Consider the following 25913-nt stretch of genomic DNA (forward strand, 5'->3'; position numbering starts at 1 on the left):
TAAAGATTTCATGTTCATTCAGCCAAAACATGCCTCAAACCATCTTTTGTTCAGCTGGCCAGTGAGATACTTAGATCCATATTTAGGACATCCTTTTACTGTAATCAACACACGGGAAATGTCTCGGGTCATAAATGCTCTTTCATTTCTAAGAATAGGAATTATTCTGGATTTTCCTGTGGTGCTAACTTTCACTATATCCATCCCAGTGGACTATATGGTAGTTTGTATGTAATTGGATATGAAGAATGGTACTCTTTTATTTCTGTCTGTGGGAGAGCAGTGATTGCTATCAGAGATGGGGAGACTGGAGATGAAGGATGCCCAGCAGTTTCCCTAAAGTTATAATTACTAGGTACCTGGATGTCTAAGGGGAACTCACATCTGTTTGATCCAAAGCCCCTGCTGCCCAACAACTCTGACTTTACTTGAAACACATGATGACAACCAATTGGGATCATGTGCCATTTTCTTTCTTTTTAATATTTTAACATTATGTGTGCGCACGTGCGTGTGCGTGTGTGTGTGTGTGTGTGTGTGTGTGTGTGTGTGTAAGACAACTTGCAGAAGTCTCTTTCCTCTTACCATGTAGGTTCTGGAGCTTGAACACAGGTCATCAGGCTTAGTGACAAGCACCTTTACCTGTTGAGTCGTTTTGCTGTTCCCTGTTCCCTGCCACTTTTTAAGTCTAGCACCACAATTCCTTTCAACAAGCTGGTGGGCACCAGTGGCTGCCCAGCCAATGCCCGTTCATAGTCTGGCAGTGGAAAGGAGATGAACACAGCTATGAAGCTAGAATCTAAGTCATACAAGAGAGCTGTCTCACGTTGGGCCAGTAGACAAGATGTCACTCATTCAATCCTATATTAGCTTTGGTTACCTGCTAGGTTTGGAGACTTTGGGATGCATGCTATGCCTAGTTCGAAACCCCTTTGCGCCAAGCTTAACCCTGTAACTGAACACCAATAAGGTGACCTTATACAATTTAATGAGCACATCCCACTTGCATGTCTTCCTCTGAATTCAGCACTAAAACGTCTCACATTCTCTTGAGAAGCAATAGGAGCCAGATGCTCACTCTGTTTTCTGTTGTGTCCTTGGTTTCACCTTTCAAGCACGAAAATATTTACTGTCCTAGAAGGCTAAAGCTTGAACGCCTTGACAACACTGCCTTCTCCCACCTCTGCACTAAAGCTGTCCTTGCAAACTTTGGACAGAGGAAAGGTGGGAGCAGAAAACTACAAGTCCCAGCATGCACGGCACATTCCGCACAGGCGCAAGGGGACCACCCGGCCAGCTGGTCAGCCAGCCTGCGGAGGCTCCCCGGTTCGCTCGCCCGGCTCGGGCTAGGGGCTGCAGCACGGGCGTACCGGCGGGCGCCAAGGGTGGCCCCGGGCGTGGCGCAGAGAAGGATGCGACTGGCGGAGTAGGCGGAGGTGCTCTCTGGAGGCTGGGCGCGGGCCAGGCGGCTCCCCAGGCTCCGCAGTGCCGCCGCCGCCGTCGCCCAGGAGGCTGGGCGCGGGAGCCATGTAACCCTGCGGCGGGCTCCGGGCAGCTCCGTCCTTCCCCAGCTCCCGGGCTAGCGCGGCAGCGGGGCCACGATGAAGAAGCAGTTTAACCGCATGCGCCAGCTGGCCAACCAGACGGTGGGCAGGTAGGTCACCCGCTGGCTGCCTGGGGCTGGCACGCCCGCTGGGCTGCATCTACCGGGCGCAGGTGATGGAGCAGCCCCGCCTGGAGCTCCTGTGTTCCTCCTGGGGCCGGCAGGCGCGACCTCTCTTCTCCTGACCCGACCCTTTCTTGCTTCCCGCCGGCTGGTCTAGGCTTTGGTTTGCCCAGCTCAGAGAGTGACGCATCCTCCACCTGCGTCCCCAGCTGCCCCTTCACCTCGCCCTCCCTGCCTTTCCCAGGGACTCCCTTTCCCTCTGGCCGTGATTCTTACTGGAAACAGGTGTTTGCTCTGAAGGAGCTGGTGGCTGCTGAGTCGCTGGCTGCCTCCGGAGATCCCTCCCTACCTGTGCCCAGTTTAGGGCTGCTTCTGGTCCTAGGGCGGGCCTGGTCGACACCCCCACCCCGCACTCCCCGCCGCGACGTGTTTGTTTTCAGGGACTGTGACAGTACAAGATGCTGGATCACTTTCCTGGCCGCTTTTCTTTAGCGTTTGGGGGTGGGGAAAGGATGGCAGGGAGGGGGAAGGTGCTGGTGGCATGGCGCTGTTGTAGGCTCGGTCCCAAGACTGATTTCAGTGTAGGGAGGGAGGCTGCAGAAAGCGAGGTTCAGCTCCCTTGGAAGACGAGAGGTTCAGAGGCTCACAGCCAGGTAGGGGATGGGGACAGACTCCCCCCCTCCCTCCCAGTCCAGTACAGCTCAGCCCTGAGAATCTGCAGGACCCAGACTGTTCATCTTGGTGAACATGGACTAGATCTGGGCCAGTCAGTGTCTTCAGGAGCGGATCTGCGGGGTGCCAACATCTATTAAGGTTACATAAGGATTCTGGTGGGTCTCTTCCAAAGCTAGACATGCTCGAAACACAGGCTTGTTAGGTAGAGGGGATTTTTTCATGGAATCCTTGTGACTGGGGAAGAATTTCTCTGTGGTTGTCAAAGGAATTCAGGTGTGCGGTTTAAAGCAATCAGAGAGCAAAGAACCCCAGCCTCGGGTGCAATTCAAGTGCAAGCTTCACACGTGGAGTGCGCTCAGCCAGGTTTGTTGAGAAACCAAATACCTTTCTTGGGTGGGAAGTGGAGCTTGAGCTGGCACCTGGTAGGGTGGGGGTGGGGGACTTCCCTGGAGACTCGAGGATGTCTCAACTCCATGGAAGCATACTGCCCTAGTTACAGTGGGCATTTGAGGGCAGGGGATGTGGTGGCTTCTCTGGGACTCCAGATGGTTTCCAAGTAACAGCGTCTAAACTAGACTTGGATTCATTTTCCCCTTTCCAAACACATGTGCTTTAACATGAGGGGGAATTTATGAATAGCAGAGTCAGATTAGCCCAGATTTTTGGCATGGTACTGCCACAAATATAGCCTCACGTGGACCGTCTTTGGTGTGTTGGATGCCGAGATAGTGTTTTCCTGGTACTGGGGATGCCAGGCTGACCACTCTTTACTGTTTTGGCTTCTGGATTACTTTCTGGGATCTGGTTTATGTGATGGCTTTAGACATCTCAGGGGGCAGTGGTCAGGGGTTGCTGTCTCTCGTGGTCTTGGAGTGGTTTTTTTTTTTTTTTTTTGTGTGTGTGTGTGTGTGTGTGTGTGTTAGGATCTAAATGTCATGGGGAAAAAGCATTCATGCTGCCTTCATGAAACCCGAGTCTTCGATCTTCCTTCAGGATTTGCTAAGTTGTGAGATTTTTGAGTCATGGACATAGTAACCTTATTTTTTCACCTTCGTTCATGGAGGAAATGAAAAACGGCAAAGACAAATCGGATTTTTTTTTAAAGTGGTTTTACTTATTGCAAGAACATTCTTAGAAGTACAAATCCATGGTTATACCTTGCTCATCTTCAGGGCTGCTGGAGTTCTTGTATGGATGACCAACCTGTACAAACCGAGGCCCTACTTGTATCTGTTTTGATGAAGTCCAGAGTGAACCCTTAAAGCAAAACTTAGTTCATGATGCTCCACTGCCCCACCACTCCCCAAATTCCAGTGACCTACATGACCACCTCTGAACCGGCAGGCCCCGCTGTCTCAACATGCTCGTTTTGTCTTCCCTTCTCCTGGACCCTGAACCCCTGCCACTTGCTCTCCTGTGCTTCAGACATGTCAAGCCCAGCTTCACTGTAGGGCTGTTTTTCTTGCTGACTCCCAACTTTTACTGCCCGGTTGAGGATGTGGTCTTCTCAAATAGCCTCCTCATCCATCAGGACTTGGCTCACAGGCTCAGGTAGCCCCGCCCCCAGCTCTTGCCCATCACCTTTTTCATTTTATTTTGCACAGCACTCACCGCTGCTTGAAAGCTTGTACTTTTTTGATTTTTGCCCATCTGTCTCCCATAGAATGTATTGATTGCCCTTGCATGCCAAGGACACACAGCAGCACCTCGTAGGCAGTTGGTGCTCGGTCAATATTTATTGCCAAGATTAAAATTTTCCTCTTGGTCCACGAGGGAAATGAAGGGGTGGCGTGGGGTTCTTCTTCCTATTGAGGATGTTGGGAGGCATGACCCGATGCATGGGGGAAAGGGCCGGGACTTGCTTCTTAATATCTTTATTCACTAGCCACTCATAGCGCTTGTGTTAGTTGTGGTTTCTATTGCTGTGAAGAGACACCACGACTATGGCAACTCATATAAAGGAAAAACATTTAATTGGGGGCTGGTTTATAGTTTCAGAGGTTTAGTCCATTATCATCATGGTGGGACCATGGTAGTGAGCAGGCAGACATGGTGCTGAGGGTTCTACATCTTGATCTCCAAACAACGGGAAGTGAACTGTGATCCACACTGGGCATAACTTGAGGATAGGAGACCTCAGAGCCCACCCCCACAGTGACACATTTCTTCCAACAAAGCCACACCTCCTAATTATGCCCCTCCCTATGGGGGCCATTTTCTTTCAGGCCTCTGCAGGATTAGAAGTTTGGACAGCGGGTGCGGTGTTATGAAGTGTTTTGTAGAGAGTAGTTCTAGTAGACGCTCGGTTCTCACTCCTATGGTCTTGGAAGTAGTGACTTTCCATATTTCTGGAGGAGAGGTGGGCTTGAGAGCCACCCTTCTCCATGGCCCCCCACCTAGCTCACTTTCTGTAACTTGCAGGTTCTGGGATTATTCCAAATGAAAAACTTGTAGGAAACTGGCTCATGTCTTTTGAACAGTGTAAGGGTTTCCCTTGAGTAAACTCTTGGGTTCTTAGTACTTTGCCTTGAATTGGGCATCTCTAACTAGACATCAGCAACTGTGAAAAGAGTTGCTAAGTGCTCAATTGGTAGGGTGTTAGTCTAGCATGTGTGAAGCTCTGGGTTGAATCTTTAGTTCCACATGGTGACTCATACCTATAATCCACGTGGAGGTAGCAGCAGGAAGATCAGAAGTTCAAGATCATCTCTGGCTACCTAGTGAGTTCAAAGTCAACCTGGGATACATGAGGTCCTGCCTTGGTCATATTTTCCAGACAGTGCACTTGCTTCTGCCTTGATCTTCCCCATATATCTGGAAAGCTATTCCTGGCCATCCTGTACCTACTGGCTTGGAACACTTGTTATCAAGTGGGCCGTATTTACTTGGGTGCTTAGCAATCTTGAGATTGGCTCTCTGCGCATTAGTTTTCTTATTGGCAAAATGGGAATCATGGAGGTTACCCTGTGGAGATACAGGAATTACAATGGCGATGATGTTACCACAGAAAAATGCCCAACATGGTTCTCAGCTTAATGGAGAGTATCTCTGGGATCTTTGGGCCGGTATTCAACTCTTTAGATGGCATGCTTGTGTTCAGTCACTCAGTATACGGTGGTCGGCTGTTTCCTATGGGCCACACACCCTCTGCTCTAGGATATTACAGTGCCGGGCAAACAGTCCTCTTTACTGGAGCCTGAATTTTATGGGTGTGCTGTGCTTCTAAAGGTTCGTTTGGAGTGTAATCTTTAACTTGTCAATCATCTTCCTGGCTTGATTTTGTGCCCCTTGGGGGCAGATACAATTTGGCATGTAGAAGGTTCTCTGAAACTCCTTGGCAACTGGATCAGATCCATGCGTTGTAAGTAGAGGAGTGTTGGATAGTCTGGAGATGAGGGAGAGCACCTGGCGCTGCTGCTTTGAGTTTTGTACTGGGAGTGGCAGCCTAGAGGACTGAGGGGCAGCTGCTGCTGGCCTGGGGGCCGCAAAGGAGGGCTGAGCTTTTTGCCACATACATGGCACCGTTTGCTTTGTTGTTGTTGCTGTTGTTAAATCTTCAGTACAGTTCAGTGTCTTCTGGGATGTTACCCATCCTGAGAGTCAGTGTTCTTCTTGGAAGTGAGATCTGGTTTGTGTTGGGTGAAACAAAGTGCTGAGCTGACACTTTAGCACCCAAGAGATCTACAGGGTGAAAGAGGAGATGCAAGAAGCAAAAATCAGCCCCTGCTGAGGACTTTTTTCTTTCTAGTCTGCATGTTGGGAGCCCAGCAAACCCCCATCTTAGAGGGCTGTGATGATGTTGAAGGAAGCCTGGCCTGATGAAGGGCTTATCGGATGGACCTTCAGGTTCTGAGTATTTTCCTTTAAAGCTCTCCCATTCAGCCTCCAGGAAACATTAGCCTTCTACATACACAGTCCTAAAAATGGATTCCAATAGTAACTGCCCAGCAGCTCTGCATCCGGTCTGCCCTTCTAGGACAGTAAGTCCAAGAGTAGGCAAGTGCCGATGGACTTGTAGGTAGGAGCAAGGCTGTTTGGGCTGCACTGGATTGTGTGGGCTTAGAGGTGCTAAGTTGGGGGTGGAAGAACAAATTTCATCTCCAGAGCTCTGCTTTCCATTCCTCGACTGCTTGCTAGCGTTGCAAGGCGGAGCTGAGAGGGCTTGGTTCCTCCTGCAGCCTTGCCAAGCCTCACTGCCGCAGCACCAACTGCACAGTTGAACTGCAGGCGGTTCAGACCTTGGCCAGTGGTCCCCGGCTGGGTGTGAGGCCATACAACTTGTAGGAGCTCTGGCATGTCCTGAATTTATGCTCTGGCCAAAGCCACTGAGGACCCTTTCCTTGAGGTCACTGCTTGTCCTTCAGCGCACATCTGAAAGCCACCAGCCAATCAATAGGACCAGAGGGGAAAGTCAGGACAAGTCTTCATTAGTCATCACCTGCAATTTGCTGGCTGCGATTCGGACTTCGCAGACCAATGCAGGCTTCTGCAGCCACTTTCTATGAGTGCAGCAGGGCTCTCCAGACCTGAGACTGTGCCCTAGAATTCTTCAGTAGAGTCCTGGGAGCCCAGGCCCCACCTCCTGGGAGGTGTGGCTGTGTGATAACAACAGGGACTGGCTCACTGCTGAAAGGCTGCCTAGGCACAGAGAAGGACCTTTGCCCGTGGTCCTCCGAACTCCTTACTACGCAGGCCTGCCCCATCTACCCTTTGCTGGCCTGGTTTCTGCAGTCAGCAGGAGGCTGCCTGGGTTTCTTGCAGAATTCTCTCAGGGCAGACCTGCAAGTCACTGTGAGGGAGCCTTTTTTTTTTTTTTTATCTTGAGTAGCAATTAATCATCATCTCCCCTCCCAGATCCCTCCATTGGTGGAATTCATCAACCCTGATTGGTGATCTTGTAATAGTGGGTGATAAGAAGCATTGTTTTTCTGTGGCTTTTTAAGAAAGTAAATTAGTAGCCATGCGAATAAAACAGTAATTTGTGGTTGTTTGTTTTAGAGGGATCTGTAATCATCCCTTTTATTAGTAGTCAAGAGCAGATTATTTCAAATGCTCTTTCCGCAATGACGGTAAACAGTGAAATTATGCTTGGCTCAGAGCTGAGGATGTTGGAGCTCAGAGAACAGGTTCAGGGGAGAGAGTGAAAAGGCCCAGCTCCCCTCCGGTTCGTGGACCTCCAATCCCTTGCTGCCTTGGGAGGCTGTGGTGCCCAGCAGTTTGAAACTCGCCTTTCTGTCCAGAGAGCAGATGTGGCTTTCACTTTCTAACTGTAGAGATTATTTTTAGAATAAATGTTTATTTTCCCACAGAATTCATTTTTTAACCATGATTTTTAGTTGCATAAGTAATGTTCATTATAGAGAAATAATAGACTTAGGGATGGTTGGAAAAAAAGGGGAAATTTAGGGATTCTCTACACGGAGCCACAGTAATTCTTAGATGCAGTCTGTTAGCTGGCATCTGCAGTCTCTTAGCACAGTGATACCTTGGTTGTGTGAGCTTCCTGGAGAGAATGCTTTGCTACTGTTGGTGATGCTGTCCTGTAGGGCCACCATTGTATCTGCAGCCCATTGTTGATCCGTACATCGTCATGGGTACATGACTGTATATTCTCAAAAAGAATAATGACTGTATTATGTGTACTCTTGTAACCTTCTTGACCCCCTTCCTGTTATCTTGATTATGCTCTCATACCAGATACATATATGCATATAATCAATAACATAATGTTCTAGGGTATCTAATAGTCCACCATAGCTAACTGGTTTCCTTGTTGATCCTCCTACCTATTTATGTCTTTAAGACGACATTTCAGAAGTGCGACTTTTGGATCAGAGAGCATGTGAGGTTTTAATACTATGTGAATGTGTGGATTTCGTGCACGTGTGTGTGTGTGTGTGTGTGTGTGTGGTGTTTCCATCCTTTGTAGAATTCTCCCTCTCCCCAGCTCTATCAGCAACTAATACGATTATTTTTAGTGTGTGGCAAAATCCTTGGGCTTTTAGTTAGCTTGAACTTTTTTGTTTGTTTGTTTTCCTGGATATTTATCACTTTTTCTGAATTGCCTGCACTTGTTTTTGTCTTAATTTCCTAAATTTATGTTCACAACGTTGCTTGATTTTTAGGTAATTTCTAATATCCCAGTATGTACCTGCTTAGTCGCCTGTGTGCACATTTCCCTGTTGTTCCCGAGTGCTTTCAGAGTTTGGTTTAGGTTTTTTGTCTTGTTTTGATTTTCTCTTCATAAAGAAATCTAATATTTGTGTTTGGGATTTGTTAATTTATGGTTTATGCTTATTGATTAATAAGCAGACCCAGAATATAGAGACACTCAAACATCTTCAACAGTATCTGGAAGGCCTTGATTTTACCATCCAGTCTGGAATTCTCCAGCCATCCATTCTGATGTGTGATGTGTGTTAGAAGTCATGTTTCACTTTCTGGGTTTTTCTTGTTTCTACGTTAGTTATCCTATTATTAAGTGGATGGTGTAATTCATATGTACAATACTGAAGTACCACTATTAGGTCCTTAAAATCCCAAACCACAATTCTGTGCTTGAGGGTTTCAGACTTGTTTCCTTGCTTGCCTTATCAATTCCAGTAGGAAGCTGAGGTGGGCTCAGTGGTGGGCAGTGGTAAGTTGATTCTCATTCTAAGGCCCCTGTGTTGAGGGGACAGCAGAGCCATGCTGGACCCTGCACCCCAGCTTCTATTAGGGCTGTTCCAAGGCCCAGTCATCAGAGCTCTGAGCCTATGGCTGGAGACTTTCCTGTCTGCACTGTGGAAGAAAGGTGTTCGTTGCCTATCCACATCTTCTTACATGTGGGTTGGAGATGTCGCCTTTGCAACATTGGGTGTTGTGAGACTTCACCGTCCTTGCAGAGTTGGGTACCATAAGCATGCTTCTCAAGGAAGCATCCGTTTATTTAAGCTTGTCTGTCACTTTCTCATGTAGTTGGTTATGATTTCAGTGCCTCTGGCTCATGATTTCCTTTTTGGATGATCTAGACTTGTTGCTGTGCTTTGGGATGCTCTCTCTCTCTCTCTCTCTCTCTCTCTCTCTCTCTCTCTCTCTCTCTGTCTTTGTCTCTCACTCTGTCTGTCTGTCTGTCTGTCTGTCTCTTTTCCTTCTTCCTCTTTTTTATTCCATTGCTCTTAAACAATTTAGAACTTCGGTTACAGGATTCTCCAGTAGATCAATGTATCTTTTACAAATAATAGTTTTGTGTCTTCTTCTTAGTTTGTGCTTACTTCTTTTTTTTGTCTAATTGCATTGTCTAGTGCTCAAAGAAAGGCACTATGATATTGTGGTGATGTATAGGCACCTTTGTTATTGACTCTAATAAAAGCGCAGAGTAGTTAGTTTGAGATTTTTTTTTAACATACATTTATTTATATGTGTATGTGTGCATGTGTACATGGACAACTTGTGGGAATCACTTCTCTTCTTCCAGTAAGCAGCCTGTGGATTCTGAGCATCAGACTCAGGCAGTCAGGGTTAGCGTACACCGCGTGTGTCCCTGGCCTTTGGAAGAGTCTCCAGTGCTGAGCTCTCCTCTCCTGCACACTGTGGTTTGTTGGCTGTTTCTGCATGACTAGATTAAATTTATTGTTTGTATGGATTTGTCATCTTTGCTCTGTCTCTCGCATTTTAGTAACAGTGTAAAAATGGATTCTCCAGTCTTCCTTTCTAAGGAGTGTTGAAACCAGGACTTTCTCATTCCTTGAAGTTCGTGAACAGTTTTCCAAGGACATTCATTGGATATAGTTCTTTGGCAGGTTTCCATTTTCTTCTCTGGCCATCAGACTAGTCATGTTTTCCTTTTTTTCCTTCCTTGAATCACTTTGAGTAACACATTCTTAAAATATTCATTTTATTAGGATTTTGATGTTTAAAACAAGTTTAATAGACTTTGCATATAAATTGGACTTCCAATGTGGTTTAATGTGAATGTCTCGCTTTTTCCCCTTGACTAACTTTGCCCCCATCTCCCCACCCTCAAGATCTGCTTTTAGGCCTAGTTTACTCTCGTTTGAATTCTCTCGTGATTTCCTTGGGTTTGTTTTGCCTGCTCTGAGCAGTCAATGTCCCATGCTGTATGTGAGGCTAGGTCAGATCTGCTATGGGAACTCAAGTAACATAATGTCACAGTCTGTCCCTTTGGGCTCATGGGAAATGAATTGAGATGGAGGTGAACCCTCTCAAGGTCACTGCTTTTCTGTGAGGGGTCTGGGAATCGATTCTGACTCCCTCCACTCTTCCCTGGGCACCGCTGAAGGTGAGGAGAGAATGGAGAAATGACATTTCCTGGCATTCTGACTCTTCCATCTCTGACCTAGAATTCCCAAAGGTGGCTCTGATGTGAGAGACCAGAGAGAGTCACAAAGTTCCCCTGGAAGTGACCGGAGCCTGGCCACCCCCTCCCAGTTGCATCACCAGGGCTTCCGGTTCTTTCTGCACATCTGTCTCCGAGTCTTGCACTGTCTCCCCACTGCAGATTTGAAGGAGCTGCTCAGCTCCTCCCTAGGGGCCAACATCAGGAAAACAACCTTGCTCTTGCTGCTACTCCTGGCCTTTGTGCTGCAGTCAGAGGCATTTACTGCCATGTTCAGCTTCAAAGTTAGTTTTAACAAAGGTATTTTTAAATGCCCTTTCTGCAGAGAAGGGAGTAATGAAGGGAACAGAAAGTCTCATCCTACCACCATGACATGACACTTCATAAGATTATTGCTGGGCTTCAGTGAAATAGTAAATACAATATCTTTAGTGTAATGCCTGTTTATAATAAGCAGCTAATAGATTATAGTTATTATAGGATCCCTCGCTGTACTGAGAGTCTCTTGGACACAGCATATGACACACAGGTCCCCTTTACCTGTGTTCCTGAGAACTTGACACTTATAACTTGAAACTGATGGCCATTTGTCTTTGCCATGTATTTCTCTGTGTTTAACTAAGAACATGCTTCGTGGCATCAGTAATGGCAGTAATATAACAGTCAGAGCATGCCAGATCTTACTGGCTCCCAGCACTGGCCCATAGAGTGAGGACAACTCTCCTCGCTTCATGCCATCCTGGCCTCTGTTCCACAGTTGCCTCCATGGTGGAAGAAAAGGACACAAGCCATGAATCAAACTCTGGCTTCCAACATGTGCCACGTCTGCCCTTTCATTGGCCAGAACAAGACAGCTGGCCACACCTCACTCCAGATGCAGCCCTGAAAGCCAACCTTGCTGCAGGCATGGAAGGGAAGACAAGGCTGCAAGACCTGTTCTAAAAGCCTGGCTGAGATACCTGGCGAGGACTCTTCTCATTGTAGCTTCCTTATGGATCGAGTGCTGCTTATAGACCCACTTTGCAGATGGAAAAATAGAGGCGGAAATCAGCAGGGCCAAATTTGCGGTGCCTCCTGAGTGGAGTGAGCCCAGATGGAGGCCTCCTGCTCTCTCCCTAGTACCATATTTTTGCAGCCACAGAGTCCCAAGTCCCTGTAGTTTAGGTCAGTGGTTCTCAACTGAATGACCCTTTCACAGGGGTTGCCAAAGATCATCTGCATATCAGACATTTATGTTACGATATAACATAAATATATATTAAATATAACAGTAGCAAAGCTGCAAGTTATGAAGTAATTTTGGTTATGAAGGTATGAAGTAGCGATGAAATCATTTAATGGCCAGGGTCAGCACAGCATGAAGCACTGTGTTAAAAGGCTGCAGCATTAGGAAGGTTGAGAACCACTGCTCTAGGTGGTTTTAGAAATGCTAATTAACTGCGTCTGACTTAAATAAAAATAAAACTGTCTCCTTTCCTTAAGGTAATGGAGTATCTTGTATGGAGCCTTAACCACAAAGCGCATAAATGAAATTTTGTCAATAGAATATTCACTGCTGTGTTTCCTTTAAGCAGCATCAGCAGAAGGGGCAGAAAAGTGCCTTTTGAAGGTTCTTTGCCTTCCATTGGGAAGGCAGACTGTATTTCTGCAAAAGCCTTGCAGTTTCTTCCCCAGCATGGGACAAGACAACAACCTAACAGCTGCGTCCAGAAGACCAGGCTCTGGCCTCACAGTGACCTCCCTGGCCCCCATCATCAGTGTGTGCATTCCCACTGTTGAGGTGAGCATTGTCTCTTAAGTGTACCCCAAACTTGTGCGTTTACTTGACAGACCTCCGTTCTGCCAGTACCCCCACTTTCGACACGGGGAAGGGCAGAGTGCTGTGGCTGCTGTTTGCGCAGCCGGTGAGGGAAGACCCTGGGGATGACATGCCCCTCGCTGCTGTGCTTTAATGGTGGCAGTAGGGAAACTGGAGAGGATGTCTGACATGAACAGAGTGAGGGCGTAAGTTCTGTGTTGACATACTTGCAACTATTTTAACATTTGCTTCACATGGGGAAAATGTGAGAAGATTGTAGGATAAGGACACGGGATCCAGAAGCGCACTCAGAGGTGATGTCCCAGTGCTAAAGCTAACTGCATAGGAAAGCTTGGCAGGAAGTCCGGAGAGAGGGAAGGTTAAGCCTGCAGGACCAGTAGCCATTTGTGATTTCTGCTGCTTGTACATTTGCATCTGGAGTCTTTGAAATAAACACACATTTCATTAAGAAACAAACAACAAAATTGAAAACCTTCCGGGACTCAATGAGAGCAATTGTAGTCATAGTTTCTTGTAATAGTTTATCTTTTTGGATCTGAATGCAACATGTTGGCAGTTCTTTTGAGCCCTGGTTTCAAATATGGGGGACTGATCATCTCTAGTGTTCTGGACATGATGGGAGACCTCACTTTGTGGCATAGACTAGCCTGCCATTGGGAAGTGACTTTTAGATCAATGAAGCTAATCATGTTTTTGAGGGTTTGATGGTAATTTTTATCTTTCACTTTTTAATCTATCTTAAAAACTTGTCACATTTATGTACCATATTGGGAGCATACGTGTGCATGACACATGTGTGGAGGTCAGAGATCAACTTGTAAATGCTAGTTCTCTGTCATGTGGGTCTCAGGAATGGGCACAGGTGATCAGGCGGGGCAACACATGCTTTTACCCACTGAGCCATCATGCTGACTTGCTTCTCTCTTTATAAACAAAAGCCACCTAATTTAATGGATATTTATGAGAGACACTGAAAAATCTAAAGTATATAATGTTGAAACCAGGTTAATTAGCATTTTACCTTAAGTCCTAATATCTTTTAATCTGCTATATAAAAGTGATACTTATTTTCAGGATGATCATGCGATTGTGATACATCTGGATAAGGAGACTCCTGATGATGGTGATCATGTCTTTATGCAGAAACACTTCAGAATTCTGTTGCTTTGTGGATGTGCACGCTCCATTGTTTTCTGTCAGAACTACTGTGGAGAATGCGAGAGGAATTCATTCTTGTGTTTCATTGCTACCAGGGTTTTCCATTTTTAGAGTTTTAAGGATGTGTGTGCATGCCAGAGTGTGTGAGTGTTGCGTGTGTGTGTGTACTTGCATGCATGCATACATGTTTGTGTGCATGAGAGAGAGACAGAGAGAGAGAGAGAGAGAGAGAGAGAGAGAGAGAGAGAGAGAGAGAGAGAGAGAGAAGCAGAGACAGAGACACAGAGAGAGGGGGGGGACAAGTGCCTTAGGAGCCCAGGGGGATTGGATGACCCTGGAGATGGAGTTACAGGTGGCTGTGAGCTGCTGAGGTGGATGTTGGGAACACAACTCCAATCCTCTGCTCTTAACTGCTGAGCCACCTCTCCAGCCCCATTTGGAATGTGGTCAGCACCAATCAGTCCCTGGGACCAGGGCTTTTACGTGGGCAACCAGGCTTCTCTTGTTGTAGCAGCAGACTGTGGTCTGTTTGGGAATGGATGGGGACTACTCTCTAGACCAAAGGAAAAGTTGAACAGTGCATCATGGGAATAGCTCCTGAGAGCCTGGTCACAGGGGATAGAAGACACTGGAGGGCTTTCTGTTATGTGCTGTCACTGGGTCATTCAAGCTGCACAGACCAGAGTCTGATTGGTCAAGCTTGGGTCATGTCATTGGAAGGAGTGATGCCATTCAGCAAGCCCGGATGCTGACTGAGTTCTGTAGGCAGTGGAGTTGGAACCCACACACCTTGACCAGCTTGCTAGGGTCTCTTGACTTTTAAGGAAGTTATTTTTACTTTTATAATCCTGGTTAATTTCTGTGACTCTAACCCTGAAGTAATGTTTCTTCCTCCTTTGACTATGATCTTGGGTGTAGCTCAGGCTAGACTTGAACTTGAGACTTCCTGCTTCCATTGGTAGAGCGTTGGCATTGTACAAGTATGTCACCCCATTCAGCTTGTCTGCACCTTTTCCTTTTTGTGTCATAACTATAGTTCATGTCTGCAGCCTGAGTGATTGCAGGGACCCTTCTACCTAATCTGGCCTTGAGGTGATTCTCCTGACTTTACACTATAGTCTTGAACACAGTTTGGAAGACTAAATCTTTTCTTCTATATTAAGTTTTCCGAGTTTGTTCTATGACTGTAGAAAATTCTGTGTACCACTAATATATTTAGAAATTGTTCTGGTTAGATTGTTTCTTTATTCTTTTTCTTTCTTTGCTCTTTTCTTTGTTTCTTTCTCCCTCTCTTTTTTAAATCTTGATAAGACCTAGGACCATTTGGGAAGAGGGCACCTCAGATGAGCAACTGCTCCCATCAGGTTGACTGTAGGCAAATCTCTAGGGCATTTTCTTGACTCATAATTGATGTGGGAGGGCCCAGCCCACTGTGAGCAGAGCCACCCCTGGGCTCCTTGTATAAGACAGCAGGCTGAGCAAGCCATGGAGAGCAAGCCAGTAGGCAGCATTCCTCCATGGCTCTCACTTCAGCTCTTGGCTGACCTCCCTATGATGGAGTGGGACCTGAGAGTTGTAAGTAAAGTAACCCTTTCCTCTCCAGTTTGCTTTTGGTCATGGTGTTTTATCACAGCAATAGGAAGCCAACTAAGATAGAAATCGACAGTCTATTAAGGCTCCGGCAGGTTCTGCAGTCATGAAAGCCTGGTGATATGTATCTCTAGGAATGCTTTGGTTACAGTAATGACCACTCTTGTTCAGTGTAGCTTATGCAGTAAAGAAACCTTAACTTTCCTTTGATAAAAAATTATTTTAGAGGGTTGAAAACTAAAATATTCATTGGGAACAGTGTGAGGTTTTAGCCCACTGCACAGTTGCATAGTGTGCAGATAGCTATAAAGGAGTGTTACTTCAAATGACAGGCCATCCAGAGGTGGGCCAAGTTCGAACACCTTGTGATTTGGGGGCTCTTGTTGTCCTCCGGTTTTCTTTGCTTTATCTTCATTAGTATTTTGGCCTTCTTGGGCTTTTTTTCATGGTCCAAATACAGTTGCTGTAAGGAAGAATGCCGTGTCATTTGCAGCAAAGTGGATGGCACCAGATGTCGTCTTGCTCGACTGGAGGCTCTGCCTGCCTGTGCAGATCGAGGCTTACATGTTGAGTCCTACTGGTGTCATTTATTATGCTTTGTCAGACTCAGAAACACAAGCATCCCGCATTCTCTCTCATGCAGACTCCGTGTTTACATTGCTATATGTGTGTATACCTATATATGTAAGGCACACAAGTAGATGGGGTACTCTGAGACGGAGAAGCTGTCAGAATGAGTGGGGAGGAGATAAAGAGAGGGTAGTAGAATATATAGGAGACTATTGGCTGGGAGGGATGGGGGAGGGGACTGTGTGGGGGGGTGAATATATACAAAGGATAATGATATAAATGTGTGGAAATGCCACAATGAACCCCTTTCCTGGTGCACTAACAAAGACTTGAGTGAGAACTGAGGTTGCTTGCAAAACAAAGGTGACTTACTTCCGCTTCCGCATTCTTCAGTCACAGAGACAGGGAAAGGCACCAACTAGAGGCTCTGCTCAGGAGAGAAGAGTCCTTTCAGCTAGTCTAAGCCCAGGTATTTCACATGTTTATGATTGACCTTTACTGTGGGGCAGGGGAGGGAATGTGGTGGACTGGTGGAGCTCAGACCTGTGTCTTTGATCGACTATGGACTGAAATAGGCGCAGATCCATTAGGACTCCTTCAGAATCGGAGAGAGACTGTGGTAGAGGGATGAGCGCCTCAGTGAAGTCAGAGCTCACCAGAAAGGAAGACCAGAGGCAGAGGCAGTGGCTCATCCACACAGTGCCTGCCCTCCAAACACAAGGACCTGAGTTTGACTACCTAGAACCCATGTTAAAACCAAACCAAACCGAACAGGGTGGCTGTGTGCTCCCGTAACCCTAGCACTGGTGAAAGGGGTGGAGTGGAGACAAGAGGACCTTGAAGCTCATTGGCCGTCCAGTTTGGTTAATTGATGAGCTTCAAGCCTGGTTCCGAGCTTCAGGCCTGGTGAGAGAGTCTGCCTCCAAAACTAACTGTGAGAACTCCAGATATTTGAGCATCCGTGGGTGCCTGAACACATGTGTGCCTGCACAGCCACACTAACAAGTACATGCCACATCCACCTGCCCCCCCCCCCACACACGCAAAGAGAAAGCCACAGCTGGGGGTGGTGGCACATGCCTGGAATCCTAGTACTTAGAAGGTAGAGGTGGGATCACAGCAAATCATACATAGTGATTTCTAGGTTAGCCAGCACTGAGGAGTGAAACCCAGTCTCAAGAAACAAAGGCAAGCAAGCCAAATTAACAACAAAGAAACAGAAAGGAAGGTGAGGTCACTGTGTTACAGAGCCAACACTGCTCTCAGTGACTTGCTTTAACCCAGTGATCTGTGGACTGTGTCCTGGGGAAAATCAGCCAGGGAAGGCCACGTGGTCTTCTTCAGGTGGTTTCGACTTCGACCAAGCCTTGCTTCTCCTATCTCAACAGCTCCTTCTATTCCAGAGCACTAGTCCCCATGGACGGTTCTGCTTCTGGCTGTGTCTTCGGCAAGTCTTGGCACTCTGGGCACAGTGTCCACGGTATAGAATTATTAAGGGCTCAGAAAACAGTAGGTTACGGTTATCCTCAGAGTTCAGCCCTCCCAGTGTCCCCGCACGGCTGCTCTGGGTAGGCATCACAGTTCTGTTCATTCTTTCCCGCGACCTGCCTCATCCCGTTTTGATTTCTGGTTGCTGTGACTTCTCCACTAGGGTGAAAGCTGTGCACACTCACATAGATAGGGGCTTAGTGCCACTCTGCTGCTTTGTGGGTCCTTTTCAAGAATGGGGTGATGAAACCCTCTGGATTATTCTGAAAGGACTCAAATGTGATTAATTTTTTTTTTTAGATTTATTTACTTAGTATGCATGGATGTTTTGCCTATATGCACGAATGTTAACCCTTTGTTTGCCTGTTGGATTCCCTGGAACTGGGTTACAGTAGGTGCTAGGAATTGAATTGGATTATCTGCAAAAGCAACAAGTGCTCTTAGCCTCTGAACCTTCTCTTCAGTCCCTCAAAGGTGGGCTTTTTAAAATCACCTGATTGTTTCAGGTAGGGTCTCACTCTATAGGCTTGGCTGGCTGGTTTAGAGCTTGCTATACTGACTGGGCTGGCCTTGCCTCATGGAAATCCTTCTGCTCCTGCCTCCCTAGGGAAAAACCAAACCGGAGAATGCTTTTCTTAATTGAAGTTTCCCATGCTAAATATGTAGCTAACCATGCCTTCAGTGGAGCCAAAAATGTTCTGGGCTTGAAGACAATCTGACATATCTTTAGAAACCTTAGAGATAATTTGTCTTTAACTCTAAAGCACAGTTTACAAATCTTTATTAATATTCTGCTATTACCTAGTCCAATCACAGGGGGCCAGGGATAGTGGAAGGCATGCCTGTTCATGGGGCAAAGATGTCGTTAAATGGATCTGTATTTGCAACCCAGTGCCACAGCTTAGGTCCCTGGAAAGCAGATCCTGAGAATAAGCAGCAGAGTGTTAAGAAGCACTCTTAGCATCTCTCTGCATGCATGGAAGGGCTCGAAAGGACTGGGCAGAGGGATTTGCATGGTGGTGTGTTTTTCATGATGACCTCATCAGATTCCATGCTAACTTCCAGAACTAAAATAAGTTCAAAGTTACCCTGCATTGAGGAGAGAGGGCAGGAGAGCCTTTGTACCTTTTCCCTGGTCAGCTCCCTTGAGGTAGGACATGTTTTGTGTTAGGGTTGATGGTGAGGTATTCAGGATAACCCAGAGGAATAAAACAGGGTCTTGTCCTTAAGGAGTTTGTGTTCCAGTAGGGACCACAAGACACAAGATACTGCAGAAGTTGGTTTTTGTGTTTTGATTGTGCCCATGATAGCTTGAACAATTAGGTTGTTTGGGAGAATGGAAACATCACTACATCTTTTTAGAATCAATTGGCCTGGGAACAGAAACCTATTGAAACTTGGCTTTGAAGAGAGCATGCGGTCTTGACAGAAGAAGATGAAGAAGAAGCATAAATGTAAACATAGGTCAGGAAACTGTGTGGTTACAAAGAGCCTAAGATATATGTGTGTAGAATTTAGTCCTTAACTCATTAGATAGATAGTCAGAAGGCAGCGTGCTATCAGAACCAGATCTAAATGCATCAATAAGCAGTTATCTCAGAGACAGGCTGACGATGGGAGAGCAAGATGAAGGACATTCTATGTTGTGTCTGACCTGGTTTCTATAAAAAGCCCATTGGAGCAAATAGCTTCCTAAACATGAGTGGTTACCATATTTGCGAATGCATGGATCGTCCCTGGGAGAATAGAAAGACTCTTCATAGCTCCTTTGGATAACTGAGACAGGGAAGGGAGTCCCCAGTTTTGACTGCATGCATGGGCTTGACTCTTAAAAACAGAACAAAACCAAAACCAAGGTAGTAGTCTGCATAGCCTTTTGGCATTTTGAAATACCTTGTTTTTCTTAACCAAAGCAGTAGACCTGGAAATGACATGGCAGGTTTAGAAAGCCTCCTTACCTAGAGGGCTGTTTTTTTTTTTTTCCTTTTTGTTTGTTTGTTTTCAGTACACAGATTAGAAAATGGCAGATCACATTCAGGCAGGTCAGGACCCTTGGTGACTGGGTCCCTGGTTTTCCTGGGCATCTTACCTGTCATCATTGGTTGCTACGGGTGGGTCTCCCTGGAGCTGCCCTATACTATTCTGTCCATGCTGTGCCACTTGTTATGAGAATGCTGTGCATGCATGGGCGCTGTGTGTACCGTTGTTCTTGGCTAAGCACACACAAATGTATGGGCATCAGACTTAGCTCCTACTGCCAAGACTCATGGGTGAGTATTCTAGCTTGCTCTATGTTGCTATGGTAAACCACTGGCCGAAACCAACTTGGGGAGGAAAGGGCTTATTTGGCTTACAAGTTACAGTCTGTCGTTGAGAGAAGGCAAGGCAGGAGCTCAAGCAGGAACCTGGAGGCAGGAATTGAAGCCATGGAGGAACACTGCTTACTGGCTCACTCAGCTACCTTTCTTAGGCAACTCTGGCTCACCTGCTCTGGGAAGGCTCTGCCCACAGCGGGCTGGGTTCTCCCACGTCAATCAACAGTTAGGGAAATGCCCAATGACTGTTCTGATGGAGGCAGTTCCACAGCTGAGATTCCCTCTTTCCAAGTATGTGTAGGGTTGTGTCAAGTCATCAAACCTAGCTGTGACTGAACATGCTAGCCTCAGAGTGATACAGGAGGGCTATCTTTTCTCCTGGCCCACTCACTGAGCTGCAGCTGACTCTCCTTGAGGCTCTCTGTTGTAATGACCTATCGCCTTGGGTTTCAGGTATTGGAAGCTGCTGGCGATACTTGTAAAAGCAATACCCCCCCCCTCTCTCTCTCGATACTATAGCTTGAATACAAATGTCCTCTAGAGCTTCTTACATGGAGGATTTGTTGCCAGATGAAGACCTTTTGAGAAGTGGTTGGATTCTGAGGGCTGTTACATCACCATTAGATTTTGATGGGTGGTGATGTTGTGGAGATATGGTGAGTTCCTAGCATGATGGTGTTGCGGAGATGTGGCGGCTTCCTAACATAGTGGTATTGTGGAGACGTGGCACGTTCCTAACATAGTGGTATTGTGGAGACGTGGCGCGTTCCTAACATAGTGGTATTGTGGAGACGTGGCGCGTTCCTAACAGTGGTATTGTGGAGACGTGGCGCGTTCCTAACATAGCAGTATTGTGGAGACGTGGTAAGTTCCTAACATGGCAGTGTTGTGGAGGCCTGATGAGGAGCAGGTGAGGAAGCTGGAGGAAGGTGGTCCCTGGGGGATGAGTCCTTGGGGCTTTGTCCTGCCCTGTAATTTTCTTTGCTGCTTCGCCCCGGTGGCCATGCTCTACTCTGCTGTACCCACCCTACCACGATGGGCTGAAGCCTCTGAAACACAGGCCGTGTAAATCTTCCTTCTTTTGAGCTGTGTCTGCCCTGTAGTCAGGGATGATGGTGAAAGTCACCATTGCACTGGGGTCCTGGTGGCGTAAAGTCGTTCTCTGCAGCAGCATTTGCCAGACTTTCTTTTAGTTTTCCAGACCAGGCTGAAGGGCATGTGTCCCTCTAGATGGGGTCCTGTAGATTCTCATAGCCCTTCCTTGGACAGTGGGCAGCATGCCGAACCACGCATCCCCGTCTTGTCTGTCAGTGTCCACACTGGGTGCAGTCCTCTGCTGAGGATCTGCCTCCGCTTCCTCGAATCCCTTTTACCTCCAGCTTTCTCTCCACTTTCATCTGTTCTCCCTGCTTTTTTTTTTTTTATTTCAAAATACTTGTTTTACATTTTAAACTGCTAGGTTTTCTAAAATGGTTAACTGTTTGGGTCAGGTTGCTGGGAGGAAACCTGACTTTCCCACATCCGGTGACCCTTGACCCTTTCCCTTCTGCTTTGGGCCTCTCTTGCCTGTTCTTTTTGCACCTCACTCTTGGCTTTCCAGAGAAGCCAGGGCAGAAGGGCTCTGATGCTGGTTGTTCTGCTGACTTTTGAAAAGATCCCCGCCTTCCCTTCCCTGATTCTCCCTGCTTCCTGGGGTCCTGTGGACTATAACAGAGAGGGGTGCGGAGGAGGTACCCCAGCGGTTATGCTGCGAGTGGTTATGGTGAGCAGGGCTATACATAGGTAGGTGCCTTTTGCATTCCCTTGCAAAGACCTTCTCCTTATACTCATTCATGAAGGGGCGTGAGCAACCCCCACCCCCACCCCCAGGCAGCGAATGCTTATTGTGTTCAGTACTGGGAGAAATAGAAATCCAGAAATAGTCTTAGTGGTGGTGGTGGGGTGCGTAGAGGAGGCTGGAACAGTGAATAAGACATTGTGACATCCAAAGAGGCCATGAGTAAAGGATGGGAGGATCTGAGGCAGAACCTGCAGTGATCATCGGGACTCATGGTAGATGTGCAGTTACATGCTGCTTAGAGACATTCCAGTAAATAACAGGCTTGGTTGTACGATGATAATCCCTGATTTTATCACCTAATGGTGTCATAAGCACATCCCATGGGTTTGTGCAAGCACAAAAAAATTGCGCAGGTATGAATTCTCTAGAGCGTGTTCCCATCACCAGGTATCTCAGGACAGTGTAAACTGTAAAGCAGGTGGAGCCCCTGGAGCTCCAATTTTGAGGAGGCGGGCCAGCCAAGAAAAGGTTAAAAACAACGACTCCAAATCGAAGCGTATGACTAGCAGACTAGTGCCCAGTTGGTGCCAGACGCTGCCCAGGTTCTAAACTGGCCATCAGTGAATGAAGCTAAGATTACAAAAAACTTGTGTTTCTCTGTTTTTTTATTTGGGAGACTTTGTGGAGGACAAGAAATGTGAAAGTGAACCCTTAAGGAGAGATGAGTTAAATAAGGAGACACGCAGGCAGTGCATAGGACGGGAGCAGAGTTGAGAGAGGGGAATAGGAGTTTTGCGGGGCAGACGGAGTGTGTAGGAGGAAGTGGCTGCTATGGGGCTGGTAGCCCCACACTGGGAAGGTTGGATGTACACTGACATGGGGCCTGCTAGGTTGTGGGAGGAACTGAGGGCAGCTGAAAAGGGCGCAGGATTATGGACATGATTAGTTCAGAATGTAGTGTAATTGAGAAGGGGGAGCTGAGGAGGAAGGTAACCAACTAAGAGAATGTCAGTAGAAGGCAGGTGTCATTGAGCCTCTGAATTTGTAGCATATTTGAACTCCAGGAATGGTCTTCTTTATTCCTTCCTTTTCCACTTTCATTCATTGTAAAGCTGTGGGCTTTAACAGTGAAGACGGCCTTCCTCAATTCGGAGCATCTGAAGGCAGCCACGCGGCACTCTGTTAATGGTGCTTTATGCTTTTCTTAACCTGCAGTTAATTTTCATAGGTTGGGGTGAGGGATTACATTAGGATAAGAATATTGCATATCCATCCCTGTCTTTCTGAGTGTATACCATGAACAGTCCTTGAACATGATAAAGAGATATGAAAAGTAGAAAGAAATTCTAGACCATCATTATTTTCAGATGTGGTTTTCTGTGATGGAAGTCCAACCATCTCTGCTGAAAACAATTGTAATTACTAAAAGGCTATTAAATAGGCATGGTTGAAAGACAGAGTGGCTATAAATGTGTGAGACACCAGGCCAGACCAATGACTGATATAGGGATGACAGGCAGCATCACAAATGGCAGGTCCCTCTCTCCAGCATGACATGACAGCCTCTCCTGTGCATCATATGAGAACAGTGTTTAGGTACAAACTTGGGCAGCAGTAGAAGGGAAGCAGATGGATCACAGAGTTTCGGACCTCAGCACTCCCTTCAGTTACTCTAGAGTTCTCACTACAGAGAAGTTCACGATGGCTATGGCAGAACTGAAAAGAACCGTAAGTAATCTGGGTCCAGCAGTAAGTGCATAGTTCCCTCCTGTGCTCATGAAGCATTCACAGAGCTGGCCACATTTTCAATTAAAACCAACCATAACAAATTGTAAAACTTAAAATTATACAAAGTATGTTCTTTGACCACAGTGGAATTCAGGTGGAAATCGACAATGACTTGATAAAGAAACCCCAAATGTTAAACAGTGTTCAAACTTTTACATAACCCACAGATTAAACAGGACATTTCATAGGGCATAAAATTATTTTGAAATAGAATAAAGATAAAAAAAATTTGTGAGGTGTGCTAAAAGCTTGGAACTTCATAGCATTAGCTGTTTTATAGAAATTAATTCCAGTTTCCATCTTAAAAATTACAAAATAACTTAAAAATTAAGCAGAAGAAAGAAATACTAGATGTGAATGGAAATCCTTGTTAGAATAGAACCCAGAAAAAGAGTGGGAAGGAAAACCCAAAACTAGAAGCTAATATTTTGAGAATGTCAGTATACCTAATCTGGCAGGCCAACTATGGGAAGAGAGAAATCACAAAATATGACATCAGTCAAAGAAGGCTGCCACTCTACTCAGTGAGTCACTTAAGGGCTTTTAGAGGTACCCTAAACCACTCTGAATATAAACTGAACAGGTTAGATAAAATGTCACAGTTTATGGAAACCCACAAATTTCCAAAAGTCCGCATAAAGGATATGAAACCATGAATGGTCTTGTTACCATGAAGAAATGGGGGAAAACTCCAGATCTACACCGTTTCCTTGGCAAAGTCTGCCAAACATTTAAAGAAATAGTGTCCATTCTACTGTATTGTTTCAGGAAGCAGGATACTTCCCACTACGTGGTGAGGCCTGTCTTGACTCTGCTGATAAGGCAGGACAAAGACATTACAAGAAAGTGTAGGCATTAGCCGTGAGGGTGTGGATGCAGCCATTCTTAAGAACAACCAATCAAGCATAGCAGTATATCAAAGAATAACACTATAACCAAGGGAAGCTTACCCTGGGAATGTGGGCTTGGTCTAACATTTACAAAAGAGTTCATGTAATTTTCCACAATAAATTAACTGAGGAGGAAATATCATATGCTCATATCAACTTGGATAGGAAACACATCTCGTAAAGTTCAAGATCCATTGGTGATAAAATATCAAACTGGAAGTTAGGGGCTTTAATAAAGGGCATCCCAGAGCACCCAGAGCTGGAATTGTGCACTACATCCACTTCTCTTACGACTGGGAAGGGTGGGGATGCTCTCCTTCACTTCCGCTTTCTCTTGTGGTGGAGATCCCTGGAAGTCCTAAAAGGGAGATAAACAAAACTGTGCAGTCTGAAATGAATGACCATTGTACTCATTTAAAAACCCTTTAAGCTTTCGTGTGCAGCTAAACATTTCCTAATATAATTTTAGAAATGTCAACTAAAATTGAAAATGATCACTCCTTATGGTAGGTAGAGAATGTATTTCCATGCTTATGAGAGTTGAGATTCAGGTTTATTTCAGGGTTATAGCCCTGGAAGTAGATTTGGCAAACTTTTGTCAAGTCACTGCTTGCCACTATTATATAAATAAGCAAGATGAATTTTGTCCTTGAGACGCATGTATGCAATTCAAGAGCCATCGTGCTGGAGAGAGAGGATAGCAAGAAAAGAGATTCTGCTTACAGTCAGTGTGTTTTCCCAACAGCACAGTCTCTTTGCTGAGGCATGGTGCAGCGTACGGTGTCCAGTGATGGCAGGCTTTCCTAGTGGCTAGTGAAGCAGTGAGAATTAAATGTAGAGCGTGACAAAGAAGAGGGAGTGGTGAGGATTTTATATCATACTACTGTGATAGTTCCAGGAAAGCTGAGTGTGTGCGTCTTTACCCCCTCTTGTTTTCAGCCAGCATCTCCCAAGTCCTAAGACCCGTGGGAAGGGATACACGCTTCTTGGCTGCATGGACGAAGTCAAGGAGTTGACTGTGGTTCATTGCTCTAATCCCACTATTCCCAAGCATGCCGATTAGATATTAGTCTGTATTTGGAAAGATACTTGGCCCTCGTGACAATCTTACCAATTTGGAGGACTTAGGATCTGTGTGAACAAACAGCTGAGTTAGGAGAGGCAGCTCTGGACAGCTGAAGGTTCTGGCTCAGTCGGGCTTAAATCAACAAGAGAATTGGGCTACTTGATAAGGAGTAAGACACATTCACGAGAGCACACTGATGAGTAAGGACTTTGATGCCTCCAGATGCTTTCATTCACCGGAATGTCAATGAGCAAACGAGGTCGGCATTCATGTGTAACTGGGATTCTGAGACTAGACTATTTTGCACACTTGGTTTTTGTTCACAAACTCATCAAAAGGTTGTTCACATAAAATGGTCTCAGTGTGTACTGGTCTCATGTATTCCCACATGTCAGCCTTCACACCCCCAAGGAAAATTAAATCCATTGCACTGTATAATAATCATGATTAGAAGACCATTCTCCATGTTGTATGAGGACGGGGCCAGTAGCTCTCCCTGAACCTCAACCCCACAGACCCATAGCAGTGGCTATCTGACCAGTGCTTTGATCTCTAAATACTAGCTAGAGGAACAGAAGAGAGGTCAGGAGCATAGTGTTTATCTTTCTTTTCTGAGTAGTGTAAACCATTGCCTTTGGGCTTTCTCTTTTCCAGTGCCATGTGTTAGAGATCTACTGATAGGTTGTGGTGAAAGTGATGGCAGCCTAGTTTTTCCTTCTCTTCTCTTCTCTTCTCTTCTCTCCTCTCCCCTCCCCTCCCCTCCCCTCCCC

The 25913-nt window shown here is 46.2% G+C and overlaps 1 protein-coding gene across 4 annotated transcripts in view; it reads left to right on the plus strand.

Annotated features, from left to right (window-relative positions):
* Positions 1-1292: 1292 nt before the first annotated feature.
* Positions 1293-25913, plus strand: part of Arhgap44 (Rho GTPase activating protein 44) — a 159790-nt gene continuing 135169 nt past the window's right edge. For all 4 annotated transcript variants that reach the window (XM_005349865.2, XM_005349866.2, XM_013347276.2 and 1 more), the window contains exon 1: positions 1293-1654. In XM_005349865.2, the coding sequence (XP_005349922.1) occupies positions 1602-1654 (53 nt within the window). In that variant the 5' untranslated portion in view covers positions 1293-1601. The remainder of the gene's footprint in view (positions 1655-25913) is intronic.

This window comes from Microtus ochrogaster, chromosome 7 (genome assembly GCF_000317375.1).
Source record: "Microtus ochrogaster isolate Prairie Vole_2 chromosome 7, MicOch1.0, whole genome shotgun sequence".
Lineage (NCBI taxonomy): Eukaryota > Metazoa > Chordata > Mammalia > Rodentia > Cricetidae > Microtus > Microtus ochrogaster.